The 15,791-nt window shown below is 33.0% G+C and overlaps 1 protein-coding gene across 4 annotated transcripts in view; it reads right to left on the bottom strand.

Annotated features, from left to right (window-relative positions):
* The window catches only part of LOC113517488 (transcription factor Sp9), a 99,554-nt gene that overhangs the window by 23,503 nt on the left and 60,260 nt on the right, over window positions 1–15,791 (bottom strand). Inside the window, exon 1 of one of the 4 annotated variants that reach the window (XM_026902166.3) lies at window positions 9,336–9,543. The exons of the other annotated variants lie outside the window; for them this stretch is intronic. Coding sequence (XP_026757967.2) covers window positions 9,336–9,389 — 54 coding nt within the window. The 5' untranslated portion in view covers window positions 9,390–9,543. Of the gene's footprint in view, window positions 1–9,335; window positions 9,544–15,791 lie in introns of those variants that run through there. 4 annotated transcript variants of the gene reach the window in all.

Below are 15,791 nucleotides of genomic sequence, written 5' to 3'. Positions count from 1 at the left end.
CAATAAGATCTATCTTATCGAACAATTATATCTAGATATTCCAGGAGCCGATTAGAAAGATTCTGATGACATTAATGACTAGTAAATTGGTGATTTTTAGAGCTCGATAGATGCTTGATGATGATGCCGACAGGAGTTTGTATTAACTGGCGGTAACAACAAAGGAGTTGATAAGCAAGGTTATTTGGACATAACCATCGAGGTTGATAGAGTTCGCTATAGTTATGGGGTATAGAAGATAAATTAATTTAAATACATTGATAATAATATCTTTGTACCTACTTATTATTTTTTTTATAAAATTAATCTATTATTGTCTATTCCTGTATGTATTTTTGTTAGTTAAGACTTCAAAATATTCGACATATTTATTGCTAGATAAGTACTCATAGATTGATAAACGTTATTGTGACATAGTTATGGTATAAATCGTGGCAACAAGATGAAAGTTCCAGATAATATCTACCACTTAGTTTATTTTTATAATAATAATAATATTAACAAACGAGTTGCAATTATGGTAACTACTACTAACAATTTTTAAAGTAAAAAAACTAAGACATCTGCAATATTATAACTATGCATAAACTCATGCAACGATTTCTCTCAGTTCATTTCAGTATCGAGAACCACTGTATAAATAGGCTTCTCGTATTCAAAACACGTCGTCGAGCAAAACACGCAACATCTAATAATTATCCACTCTTAGTAACGGTTTCAAATTAACATTGGTAACACGCTGTATTAAAAGACCGTTTTGTGGTCGCGAGAGGAAACCATTTTAGAATTGTGGTGCTGGATATCGCAGTAAAATGGTTTTTGCTAGGATGTGCTTTGAATGCAAAGCTAAAAAAAAATTGGCCATATAATTGGTCGATCTGTGGACCGTGTGACGGATAATATTGCGGTGACTGTGGTGACTGTGTGTATGTATGTCTAGATAAATACTGGTTCATGAGGTTATTCACGCCTACAGGTTTATAAATATAATATAAAAATACATATTTGTTGCTACCATTGTTCATTTTTTTTTATACAACTTAAAATGGCAAACAAGCTGACGGCCCACCAGATGGAAAGTGGTAACCGTCGCCTATAGACATGAGCAGTACCATGGACATAACAGAGTATATTGTTTCGCCCATGCGTTGCCATTCCTGAGGACTCAGGTGTCATTCCTCTGTACCCAGTAAATTCACGCCATATCCCACCCTTCAAACCGAAACACAGCCATGCAAACACAACTGCTTCACGGTTGAAACACGAGTGGGACAGAGGTACCCAAGCAATCGACTTTTGTACAAAGTCTCCCTCTGGTAAACCTGGTCTGGTCATAGATACCATGTTTTTTTTTTAATATTCTATTAACATCTAAAATGATATTAAACATATATTTCACGCATAAATAATCTTAATGCCCATTCATATTAGTCATCATAATTATTTTCAACCGACTTAAAAAAAAAGTAATTTTTCAATTTGGTTGTATTTTTTATGTTTGTTGCCTAATAATTCCGTCAGCTCTAAATCGATTTAGTAAAATCATTTTTTATCTGAAGGAATATACTTACAGATTGGTTCCATTAAAGTTTTATCAAAATCGGTTTAGTAATTTAGTTTTTAAATCAAAATAACTGGTTTTGTCACAATTAAAGTCGGTTTCTTTTAGGAGTACAATCTTTAATTACCTACATCATTTACATTTAAATACAACATTGTTCAAATTGGTCCTACACAGTCGCCCGTATGCAAAAGCTTCAAATTACTGAGCGAGCTATGGAAAGGGCTATGCTCGGAGTTTCTTTGCGTGACAGAATCCGAAACGAGGATATCGATAAAAGAACTAGTGAAACTGATATAGCCCGAAGGATGAGTAAGCTGAAGTGGCAATGGGCTGGTCACATAGCTCGAAGAACCGACAACCGATGGGGAAGAAAAGTTCGTGAGTGGCGACCCCGTTAGGGAAAACGCAGTGTAGGATGGCTTCCACTAGATGGAGCGACGACTGCATTTTAGGAAGTCACTGTCACCGTTCTTTGTGGCACTCTATTGGGGAGGATTGTTCAAATTAATATTTATTTCTATCTGTGGATATACTAAGAATGTATATCAAGCTTTACATGAGAAATCACTTGTCATATTTTTCGGTTTATGTAACCAAATCTTAATTACATTAAACAGGCAGATTTAAAAATATCATAAAGAGTAAAAAAAAAAAGAAAAAACAATCATATTACATAGTTAGATAGAGCATTTCGGCATATATTTAGTTCTATACAATGCTCAGAGTATCTCTTATAGGACCTTTAATAACAATTTAATATATAGACAATTTCTAGAATAATTTTAATCAATATCATTAGCACCACTAAACATAACAGATACCTACAAATGTTTTACTACAATGTCTATAGAACCCTATTAATTATAAATAGCAGACAACAAAAAGTAATACAAGCTGTATATTATTACGATATGTGTATGCTTAAAGTACAGGGAGAACTAGAGCTGGCAACGTATTAACTGGTAAACGATAATTTTCATATTTACACTTGAAACAAATTACATACACACTTGAGTAATAATTATTATATTATTAGGTATATTATACTAACAACAATTACTTTTAATAACAATAAATAGTTCTAGGATTAAAAAACAATGGTCACATAATGTTGGTACTTGTTAAAAATTACCTTTAATCCATGATTTTGCTCGTGTACCTACTATTTATAGCAAAACTTAGTTCATTAAGTTCTATTAAAACAGACTAAAGTAATTTGATGTATTAAAAAGAAAAAAAATTGAAAATAGCATATTTTCTTCCATTATCATGGTATGAAAAATTCATGCTATCTGTCCAGATAGGTATATAAGACTCCGAGATTATAGGTTTTTTTATTAAAGCTTTCACAACATCCTTCACAGCTGGACCACTATAATAAACATCCTTTGTAAATTACAATAAAAAAAAAAGTAGTACAAGTGCTTTTTAAACAATTTTACAATTGTTCATCCGATTAATTTTAAATGAACCTTAAAATGTCAATACAGAACAAAAGAACAAAATATCCCTGAAGCATTTCGACCTGCGACACAAATAAATTTAAGGTAACACGTTCACTGACAGATTTGCACACCATTAATTACGTTTTTGTGTTAAAACGAGCCGCATGCCGAGAAGCGACGACTGGACGAAGAGCATTGTTAAATTTGTCGCGAGACACCAATGCGTTGATGGATGACCGCATAAATAACTTTAACGAACACTCACAAAAGCTCACTTCTAAATAAGTAATTTATTAAGTACCTAACTATAGATGCGTAATGAGTAATGAGGTTCCTACTTAAATTTTAAATATAATATAAGTACTTTTAATTAGAAGTAGAACAAGTCGTTTTTTTGTAAGTATTAAGCAAGAAATTAGGTTTATTATGTTGTATTTGTACCTTAATGACAATACATATATTTTCTTTTTTTTTATATCATGGATGAAACCTATTTACCTATTTAATTATATCAAATACAAATATTTACACTACAAATACAGGTATTTACACAACGTTTCTAAACTAAATGTAAAAAATATTTAATAAATACAATTGCATACTGAATTAAAAACGGCCTTCTTAAAATTTAAATATCTATGGGTATTAAAAAATCTAAATAAAAATACTATAAAATTATTGCAATATAACAGCAAATATATACTTACTTAAGAACTCATATTAAAATTAAGTCAAAAAATGTGTCACAGGCAACTTGCACATCGTTTAATGGTTGACAAGAATTTCGTTGCGCGTACGCAGTAAATATCGCTTCCCGACAGCTTCATTTAAATACCTTTTGTCAATGAACGGGTTAAACACGACTGTACCGAGTGATAAAAAAGAATTATGGCGGCTGCTGTCGCTGCCGACAGATTTTATTTTTCTAATTGGTTCATGTGACAAATATTTTAATTACAATACTTTTTGTAACAGAGAATTTTGTGTTAACAGAGAAGACTCAATAATTTATTGCCTCGTACTTGTTCATAAATAAATATCAATTTCTCGTAGACGTATCTGGATGAATAATAATAATACGCTCATGGCTTTTATTCGAGAACTAGTCAGAAGTATTTGCAATGTGGTTTAATATATTTACAAATACAAGTGTTAATAGAACAGAAGTTAATATGCTTAAGTATATTCCAAAAATACAAAATGCAAACAAATTAAAATCATGTTCATGTGGCTAAGTATTATAAAAGAAGTAACTAAACTGCACTGATACAGCTCGAATCCCGTATACAACTTCAATTGTCATCAGTACCTGATAGATACAGTTACCTACCTATTACTATAAAGGTAATATCTAGTAAGTATAAATTATGATAAGTATGAAAATTTAGAAATAGGTATTTTATTTATTATTGGTGTAATTATTTAAATGATTTCTATGTATAGAGAATTATTAATAATTAGAATTTTATCAAAATTGTGTCAGTAGTTTACTATTGATCCAATTTTGATAAAATTTTTAAGCAACCAATGTGTAAAGGATATACCTTTCAGATAAAATATAATTTTCTAAATAGATTTACAATTTACAGAGTAACGAGGTAACAAACATAAAAAAGTACTACCAAATTGAAAACCTTCTTTTAAAAATCAGTTAAAAAAAAACTATTTAATCTAGTTTCACGTCAAGAGCATTTTAAACCAAACAAATCCACCCATAAGTGGCCGAACCTTCTAAAGTGTTTAATCCTCCGTGTAAATTCTTGCAAAAATAGCTATCAAAAGTGACATATCTCGAGAGCCTATTGTGGGTATTAGGCTAATACCATTTCGCCGGTGTTGTTATATGTCCCGTATTGTCAAATTTGTCCATTTCGTCCCGTGACAAAGCACCTTAATCCTCACTGCAGCCATTTAGGGATGTTACACATAAAAGTTTGTCGGTGGACGCAAGGCACAATAGTCATTCAGGTCGACTCACGCTGGGCACTTGAATGGGCGGTCGGAAAAAATCTATTAGACACGCATAATGCTTTCGATGTATTGAAGTGTTGTCCTCGTGATTGACACACGTATAGGGTGAAAAGAATGTCTGTTCACACTGATATTGGAAAGCTGTGTGATATATGAATTTTTAAGAGAGTTGTGGTTTAGGTTGCATTGGCACAGAGTGGAGTTAAAGCTAGTTGAAATAATGGCATATTAAACCTTTATCTAAACCTTTGGTGAATAATGGCATATGAGTAGATACTGTTAACATTATGCGAATTTGCGAACGACAAATTAATATATGGAACACATAATATATATATATATATATATATATATATATATATATATATATATATATATATATATATATATATATATATATATATATATATATATACTTTTCACGATGGGTTAACTAACCTCTTTTCATTCTCACCTATCATCGCTTATTCGTCAGCGTATCCCGTTAGTGCGAGCGGGGCTACCATTCCATTGTCATCCATAAAAAACTAAGTTGTCCTAATGTTAAGTTCTGTCATTTAACTTATCACTTAACAATTAATTAACAATTAACTTTAATTATTATAACAAACCTCATTGCATTGGAAATAAAACGCAACAATCAAATCTATATCTAAGGGCAGCAACCAATAGATACCTATTTAGAATTCTCTAACAGTCTAGTAGGAAAGTATGTTACTAAGTTAACTTTTAAGTGAAATGATATCTAGTCTAAAATGGCAGAGAATGATTATCTATTTAATGTTAAAGCCATAAAAAGAAAACAAAAAATTAAACTCTACTGCCGTAAGAAATATAACATTTAATCTAAATACAACAAACATTGTAGGCACCTACTATGTTAATTATGAGCAGTCTTAGATTAGTAGAGAATGATTCTCCTTTCACAATAGAAGCATTAAAAAGAAAAAGAAGTAAAGAAAAATTTTATCTATGGTCTATGTTTAGCAGTAGACATTGAACAGCAAATAATAATTATAAACAACGAAAACTCTATCTCATCATTACCAGTCGAATCGCAGTAATTGATATAAGCCACGACTAATCTAAACAGGCTTCCTAGATAAGTGGCAAATAAATCTATTAATTATATTTCATATATTTATTTAATACTTTATTGTACACACTAATCATACATAAAAATATGACAGAGTTAATCTAATGTACAAAGAGGAACTTAACTCTAAAAGAGTTCTCTTTTGGCAAACCCAAAGTGGATAAACTATGAAGATCCAAACCATGCTATTTCATTCTATCTCGCGATCTTGCTAGCAATAACAATTCCATCGATATATTCGCTTCCCACTTCCATGAGTTGGAATGAAATATCCTATCTCATTCTATCTCATGCATTTGCTATCGATGATCGATAAATTCGCTTGCCACTTGTCTAAGTAAATTATGAAAAGGTTGCTTCTTTTAAATCATTGACTATCTATACAAGGCTTTTTAACGTCGATGTCATAAAATTAAAAGAAGAGGAAAAACTCCAATATTATTAGATAGGTATCTACTTACATCTATGAGTACATTAATACAATGTTTCTTGGAGTCACAAGCTCACGTTCAAAATAAGAGATCAATATCATCAATATTCAGTAATATGTTGTACGTATCTATTGTTCGATATTAAAATTACTAAATAACATTATCTATAAGTATGTTGTGTGTAAAAAAAGATCATGCAGTTTGAATTGATACCGTGGAACAATACCTTATTGTTCTCTTCCGAAGTATCGTAACCTAAGGCTTAGGGCACACTTCGCCATTTCTCGTAAGTGAATCTTGATAATTGTGTAGTGGTTTTATATTGATTGTGACTTGGTTTATTTTTATTTGTCTATCTAATCTATTAAAATATAGAATACATAAACTAGATAATATTCTACTATCTTTATACCTATTAGGTTTATATAGATACATATAAAACTATTTAAAAATACAAACATTTTAATATTTATTCACAATTTTTAACTCCCTATGAAAAAATAGGGCTTTTACAATTTTATAGTTTTTGTTTGTGTGCCTATCAGTAGGTACCTCTCTCTTTGTAATACTTATAAGTACTAACGGGCCAACCCCAAAACAAGTTTTGGGGGAAAGGAATTGTTAGTAATGCGGTCTAACTGTCCCATTGCTAACAATACACTCTATCATGTCGAGCTCCACTCGGTTCCCCTTAGAAACCATTGTGGTTAATTCTAGTAGAATTCGTCACGATGGGCTAATTAACTTGCTTACATCGTCACCTATCATCCCTCACTGGTGCCTCGCCAGCTTATACGGATAACGCGGGCGGGATTACAATTTCATTATTACCTACCCATTAAAAAGAAAACCCCCAAACAAGAAGAATATGTAAAAGAAGAGGAAAACAGTACAGTTAGAGCGACAATAATACCCAGTCATAGATAAGCTTAGTCAAAAGTAATCTAATATCGAGAAGAATGATATTATACATTGGAGCCTATATGACCTGCAAGAAAGAGAGAGAGAGAGATTTCTCATTATCACACGATGGTCCCAGTGTGTAAGTAGCCTAACAACAAATCAAATAAGGATGGATCATTCTATTTTCAATTTGTTCACAATTCTCAAATTTACGCTCGATGACAGTGTATGGAGCAGGAAGATGAATCGCAGCAAACGTTCCGCGGGACACGGAAATCGAACGGTATTCAATTGTTCATCGACGTCGATTGGGTTGTATCTATGTGATTGAATGTTGTTGCTGAACTATGATGTTACTTTTTATAATAATTTATTTATTTAAATTTTATTGATTAATAAGATGTGATACAAAATATGGATTTAATGTTATAGGTATTCTCTATCAGTCAACCTTAAGATAGTGCTACTCGATAAATAATGGGCCTATGTTATATTTCCGTATACTTTGTTCTGTAGATTTTAGATGGCATATTTGGTACCTATTTGATACCAGTTCTTTGAAAAAAATTAAAAATATTCATGTCAATTTTCAAGCATAGATATATATACACTATAAATAATCATACAGAAATACGTCTATAGATACTTATCAAAGATTTATGTTAGGCGTAATATTAGATACCTAAATTAGCTCAATACGTACCTATCTATAGATTATCTACAATAACATTGTATGCTCTTCCAAAATATAAAGAATGAAATACATTTGATTAAAAATGTTTACAAGGCTTCGACCAAGAAATATAATACTCTCTGGCTAGACCGCTACTGAAGACATTTTCTTACAAACCCAAGCAGAGCGCCACGTTTGTATATGATTAATACATTTAAATAAAAAGTTAGAGCCGTGCCATGTTAATATAGACAATCTATATCTGATTTTTTTAACATAAAACTAAAGTTGCTGCCTATTCAAATTTAAAATAATTAACTGCAACAAAAAACAAACATTATAACAAAATTAATGTGAAATGATAAACTTATATACCGATTAAAGGAATCCTTAAAATCAGTTTAGAATTGACAGACATATTTCGCAATAGCTATCTATAGCAAAAACACAGGCGAATTAAGAATCGAAGAAAAATTAAATTAAAAACAAAAGAAATTAGTAATCAAATTAGAGTTAAGCCACATAAAGAAGTTAGGTAGGTCCTAGTATGTCTCTAAGTTTGTTATTAGATACCTACCGACCTGTGTTCGGTGGTAAGATGCCTAGATAGGTAAATGGTACCTACTAGGTACACCTAATTAACCAGTACATTTTAATAGACACAATAATAAAATAAGATTTTACCAGAATATTTACATAACTGTATGTCTAAAATAAGTCTTAACTAATAGGTACTTGTGTTATTATAAATCGTAATCATAAAACCATAGATAGATAAGTTTAATTGTTTAAAGTTTCTTATATCAGGAAACTAGCTAGGTGTATTTTATATAAAAAAAAAAATACAACAGCCTTGTTGAATAGAATCATACATACCCACTAATCGGTTTTCATTGTCCACTAAAAACAAACGCTGATCATAGCAACAGAAAAAAATTAAATTCATTCGAAAACAAAACCCGATTAATAGAGCGCATCACTGACAGTGCCATTGCTGTTAAATGTGAAATAAATATGGAATTGACAAAATAAAGCCTAAAACAACAGTAGGTCTAGATATACTTATAGGTAGAGGTATGGTAGGTAGCCTAAAACTTAACCCATATAGGTAATGTTCTAAAACGTTTCAAATATCTTGTAGATGATTGATTCATCTAATTCACAAAACCTTATGCAGGTTTAAAATCTAAAGTGTTCATATGTATCTAAATAGGAAGCTGATTATGTATTCGTATAAAATGAATAAACTTACAATGGCCTTGTTGGACGGCACCGCGGGCAGCGGCGCGTACATATCGGTTATCATTGTCCACTAATAACAAACACTGAACATCGCGTTAGAAAACAATTAAAATCGTTCGAAAAACAAAACGCGACTAGAGCGCATCACTAGCAGCGCGGCCGCGGCGGGGTGTCCACATGCCTGACGTTTTGTTGTGTCAGTGGGGCCGTGGGGCCGTGTGGCGCGTGCGGCTCGCGGGTGAGCGAGCTGTGAGCACGCGGGGCCCGCGGGAGTGGGCGGGGCGCGCCAATCCCAGCCTCTTACGGCGCCCCGCCCACGCCGCGTCCCGCCCGCAAGGTCGCCGAGCGGGCGTATCGATCGCACGCGCTTCTAAGAGACTCCATTTTATTTCGGCTCCCTCGATTTGCATAAACTTCGTTTCGAATTGTTGCTTAGTTCGCGCACTTTTGCTGGTATTGTTCTTCTTTCATTAACGTATGTTTTTATTTCACTTTCAGAAAGAATATGTGTGGAAGTAAAATGTATCTATATACCTACTATTATTACAGATACTGTGACTTTTCCTAAGGTAGAGTCACTCTGAATTAAAGAATCTCTAAATATATATTATATAGAGAAAAGATTTGATTTTTAATTTACAATGAATAAACTTAAGAATAGGTACATTATTTTCGATTTTAAAAATTCTTTAACGAATAACATGGACATTTATAAAAAAAAACATACGTGGCCGGCGGATCGCTTAAATAATGAATAATATTAAATTGATTTAAAACTTGCTTTTTTTAAGTAGGTATCTTAATAATTATCTTTATAAATAGGTAAAATAATATTTTTTATCTACCCACTTATTTATTAATAGATAGAAAAATATGTATAGGTTCCTTATTTAATGAGTAAGAATGAAATGTTAACCCCGTTTACGCTGTTGGTATATGCTGACGGTGCTCCAATGAGTCGTGATAGTTGAGGAGCAGATCAGGAAAGCAGATCAGTTAGCCCATTGTGACGAATTCCACATGAGTTAACCACGATGATTTCCAGGGGGAACCGCGTGGAGGTCACCCTGATAGGGTGTATTGCTACCAATAGGACTGTTAGACCCCATAACTAACAAGACCTATCTCTCCAATAGATTTGGATTAGGTACTGTAATTAACTGCCAAAATTAGATTAAGTTTGTATGAATGAATGAATACTATTGTCCCCTTCAAAGAAGAATACAGATTAGTAAAATGTACAAAAATTACATAAATTTAATTACATAAAAGCAAGATTAAGAGGCAACAATAGACGGCTTTATTGTTAAATAGTGATCCCTTCCAGACAACCTTAAGATGGAGAGGACTAATTAAAATTGTGTCAAGTCAAGGCCTAACAGAAATAGGTACAATAAAACTAAAAAAGGGAGAAAAAAGGGCTAAAGATAAATTTAAACGCAGTATAAACAATATAAATAAAAATATGTTTACATATAATAATTAAAAAATACTTATTATATACTTACGTAATGGCAAACAAGCTGATGGCCCGCTTAATGGAAAGTGGTAACCGTCGCCTATAGACATGAGCAGTACCATGGACATAACAGAGTATACTGTTTCGCCCATGATACGCCCATGCGTTGCCATTCCTGAGGACTCAGATGTTATTCCTCTGTACCCTATAAATTCATGCCATATCCCACCCTTTAAACCGAAACACAGCTATGCAAACACAATTGCTTCACAGTAGAAACACGAATGGGGCAGAGATACCCATGTAATCAACTTTTGTACAAAGTCTCCCTCTAGTACAAGTATGCTAATATACTCTATTAGATATTACGACAGAGATGATTTTTTTAGTAATTTTTTACTTGTAACTTAAAATTCGGCAATGATTTTATTTTGCTCACAGAAGATTGGCGGACAGCCAATACGGTGAACGACTTGTCATAAAATCTAGTGCGATGTACTAGTGTCTTTAAATGGAGGCTCTCAGACGATCTAAGATTGGCGCTATTAGAGATATGAAGGAAATCAAATCGTTCCTTCATATAGTGAGGCGTTGAAAAATCACAGAGAATATAATGAAGAAGAGAGAAGATTCTGGCGAAAATGAATGGGAAGCCACTTGAGCTTAGTACAGAAATCAGAAATTTGATCATATTTTCGACGATTGAAAATAAATATAATAAAAACATATTGAAGTTGCTTAAGTTTATTAAGTTCGTCTTCTGTGAGATTAGAATAACAAGTATTAGCGTAATCAAATATGGGGCGAAGAAGAGACTGAGATAGCACCATTTTAGTGACAATTCGATAGGAAATTACGTAGCCTTCGCAATGAGGTCAATGAAGCAAATACTTTCTTACTAACTAATTGTATTTGAAGTCTCCAAGTAAGAGTTTTATCAATAAAAATACAGAGGTTTGTTTGCAGCACGTTTGTTTATTCTTTGTTACTTCTTATTGTTTTAACTGCTCAAGATCTACAGATAGTCATGAAATGTGTAGCAGTATTTTCGAACCGATACGACAACATAACCTTCAAGGAAAGAGCATATTCCTTTTTAAAAGGCCGGCAGCACACCTGCAATGCCTTTAGTGAGCCGCATGCTCGTTTGCCCTTGTGTTGTAAAAAAAAAAAAAAAAAAACAATAAGAATCAATTGCAGTTGTACCCACTTGCATTTTGTGGTATTTTGTTAAGAGAGGGACTGACTGAAAACCAGCGCTGTGCAGCTGTACCTACACATTGCACTGGAACACTCACAGCATCAGCTGAGCCAGTTCCTTTTCCCTAATATGAGACACTGGGGGGGAAAGGGATTGTTAGTAATGAAGATGGAGAATCCCATTGCTAGCAATATACTTAACCAGGTCGACCTCCTCGCGGTTCTTCCTGGAAACTGTCATGGTTAATTCCTGTAAATTCATCATGTTGAGCTAACTGGCCTGTTTTCATTCTCATCTATCACCCTTCACTGGTGCTCCACCAGCGTATCCCGTTAGCGCAGGCAGGGTTACCATACCATTTTCACCCATCAAAAAATAATATGAGACACTTATTTTTTAGTGCTATGTATTGTATCTACTTATTTTTTGTATTTTCTGTTGTAATTGTGTTTTTGTGGCAATAAATATTTTCTATTCTAAACACCTTTTTTTTCTTCTATAATTTTGAATAAACTAACAAGTCACAAGTAATGACCTACAATGATAGGAACTATTTAGGTATTTACTTATTTGTTCTCATCAAGATGGTTCTAATAAGCAATTACCCATCATACATTTATATTCTAATGTCATTACAAACACCTAAATATAAATATAGGTAAGTAAGACGGTATATTATAGACAGCGATGCTTTATTTATAACGGCAACTCCCCAACAAGGTGTTAAAGATAATGAAATATAATGCTCGCCGCAAAAAAAAACATTATAAACACCACCAAATAATTCGTAATGGAACATAAAAACACCATAAAGGTATAAAACACCCTGTGAAAAAAATACGATGGCGCCCTTCCGCACCCGTGTTCCCGAACCGCTAAACTTCGCTGAGAACGTCGCCTTAAAGAATAGCCTAAGCGGCTAATAGTTTTATGACACGCATAACACGAGTGAAATAATCCTATTAATGGCATTGGATATTATGCCTTGCAGTGTTGTGCCAAGGTGTAACATCGCGCTCACTTCCTAACGGAAATGACAGACGCGAAGCATTATAGCGACATTAGACAGGGAGCCATCGGGTTCATAAAATAGTGAAATTGTGAGGGGGTGTGAGCGGCCGGGGGACGGGGAGTGGTGGGCGTGTCGGGATAACGAAATAAAAATGCTCGGGGCCGCTCACGAACGACCGTGCGAACTCCGCTTAACGCAATAAACATTTTAATTTGAACACGAAATTCACGCTGAGATGTAAAATTACAGCATGAGAGGGCGGCATGTGCGAAGAAATCAAATTAAGAGGAAATTTTCATGAGAGGCAGCATTTTTTAGGGGTAGAATATAGGGCGGTATCAGAGGGAAATCAGTATTCACCATTTACTTGATAAATTGGAAAAACAGATTAATTAAAGTATCTATGTACATTCGTGGTGACGTTAGTCAGTCACGTGACTAATAATTCATATAAAAGTTTGAATACCTATTATATTATTAGGTATATTTCGATCTATTTTCTTTGGACAAAGTTTTGTGTAAACTACATACCTACTTAGGTATAGTTTAAACAATCTGTATACAATCTATATCAATAATTATTTACCTTTTACGATAGAAAATATAATACTAAGTGCAAACTGTATTTATATTTTCTACTAGCTGTTGTCCCCGACTTCGTCTGCATTTTCGTAGTTTTTCGTAAAATAATTAGCCTATGTCCTTCCTCATGGTTCAGTGGTTTAGATGTAACAGACACATTTCCCTTCACTACTCTGCTCCTATTGATTGTAACGAGATGAAAAGTATACTATAACCTGGCCTGGAGTATGAATAACAATTGTACTAAGTTTCGTTAAAATCCGTCAAGTAGTTTTTGTTTCTATAACGAACATACAGACAGATAGTCAGACAGACAAAAATTTTACTGATTGCATTTTTGGCATCAGTATCGATCACTAATCGCCCCTGATAGTTACTTTGGAAATATATTTCATGTACAAAATTGACCTCTCTACAGATTTATTATAAATATAGATTACTATTTGCAGATTTTATAAAATTAAGAACTAGATAACTCTCATTGTTTCCTAAGAAAACAATCTTACTACTCTATAAATATAACTTAAAATGACAATCTAATATAGAGGGGAGCAGCTGACGAAAAAGCGGTAACCGCTATTATGGACGTGAATCTTAGAGTATGAAGATACTATGATGTTTATAAGTACCTACTACTTAAGACAGCACATATATCTATACATCTATAGGACCTGCGAATATCGTTCGTAGGCATGGGTATATACCTATAGGTGCGGACTACATGTAAAGATTGATGGATGTCGCTGGGCGCATGACCGGCGGAAATCGGCGGATGTTAGAGGCGCCGGAACGTATCACTGCCGATTACGTGCTCTATCTGTCATCTGGATAGTCTAGATATAAGTTTAATATTTTATTTTTAATTATTTTATGCCATTTGGAGTATTCGTATAAATTCATGAACTTTTAAATTCTACTTTTGTTTAAAAAACATTTTTCTAGCCATTCTTCTCAAGTGATTTTGTATTTAGCGCAAAAGCCATCATTTGTTATAGGTATGTCCTCAATTTGAGAGCACTTCCCTTGATACTAAGCCAAGTCGAGGTATCGTTAACGTTAATATATCCAGCGGCCACCAGTTTTGCGGTTATTGGAGGAAAAGTTAGGTGCTCTCAATAAAGTGAGACGGTATTTCATCGCTAATAATTATATAAACCTACTAGCATTGCGTAGAAGCATTGCGTTTCTTTGCTCTTTTAAGGTGTGTCATGGAGAGTCAAATGAAATATCTGTGAATATTATTTTCTCACACACTCTGAGCTGAAACACAAATAATGGCAATTCTGTATTTTGCACTTCAATTTTATTGAACCAGACTATAAAACAAATACAACATTGAAACCTTCAAAAAAAGATCATATTCCTTTCTGAAATTTTCATTTACAATAAAGCATTCAATTTCTCTAATATTGAGAGTGCTTATGGGCTGCGATAATCACTTATCGTTAAGTGAGCTATATGTTCGTTGTGCTCCAAACGTTATATAAAAATAAAAATATCCGCATTAGTTGGTGCATAAAAAAAAATATTATTCAAAAATTCTTAAAATAAAATTTATATGATGCAAAATATTCTATTCTAATCATAGATACCTATATATTCATATTATATTTAGATTTATTACGGTTATTTTTCCGGTTGTACTTAAATTTCCAACTCTATACAAAAGGCTATAAAAAAAGACGAATGTGTGTTACCTATTCTAAATAAACTACTGTTTGTATGTTTATAGATCTTACTCGGTCAATATTTGAACAATTTTTTAATTGCCAACCAGCTAAACCTAAAGTTAATGAAATTACAGTCTACCCATCCATTAGAAATACTGAAATAAAATTAGACTCCGCCTATTGTAAACAATAGTTACAGCAACAAAAAGGCGACAATTATAGCCTTCATAAAGTTGTTTTGGTTGTGCAAAGAACCTACAGAATAATTGGTAAGTTTAGGTTGAGTATTTATTAAATAATTAAATAGTTACATTCGATGCAACTGTTTTACACCTTAATATAATAACTACTGTACTTAACTTATGTATAATTTAGATCGAAAATAGATCATTTTTCACCTTCTAGATGTCTACTGTAAAGAATTAAAACACATACTACTGCATGATAAACTTTTCTAAATGGATGAAAATGAGGTAGCTATTTAGAGGTAGCTCTTTCCTACTCTTTCAGTTTTTTAATGGATGACAATGAAAACCCTGTCC

The sequence above is a fragment of the Galleria mellonella genome, unplaced genomic scaffold, assembly GCF_026898425.1.
Source record: "Galleria mellonella isolate WM207_F2 unplaced genomic scaffold, CSIRO_AGI_GalMel_v1 utg223, whole genome shotgun sequence".
In the NCBI taxonomy this organism is placed as follows: domain Eukaryota; kingdom Metazoa; phylum Arthropoda; class Insecta; order Lepidoptera; family Pyralidae; genus Galleria; species Galleria mellonella.
The sequence above is the reverse complement of the archived record's forward strand: the minus strand, read 5'-3'. Positions and strand labels throughout refer to the sequence as shown.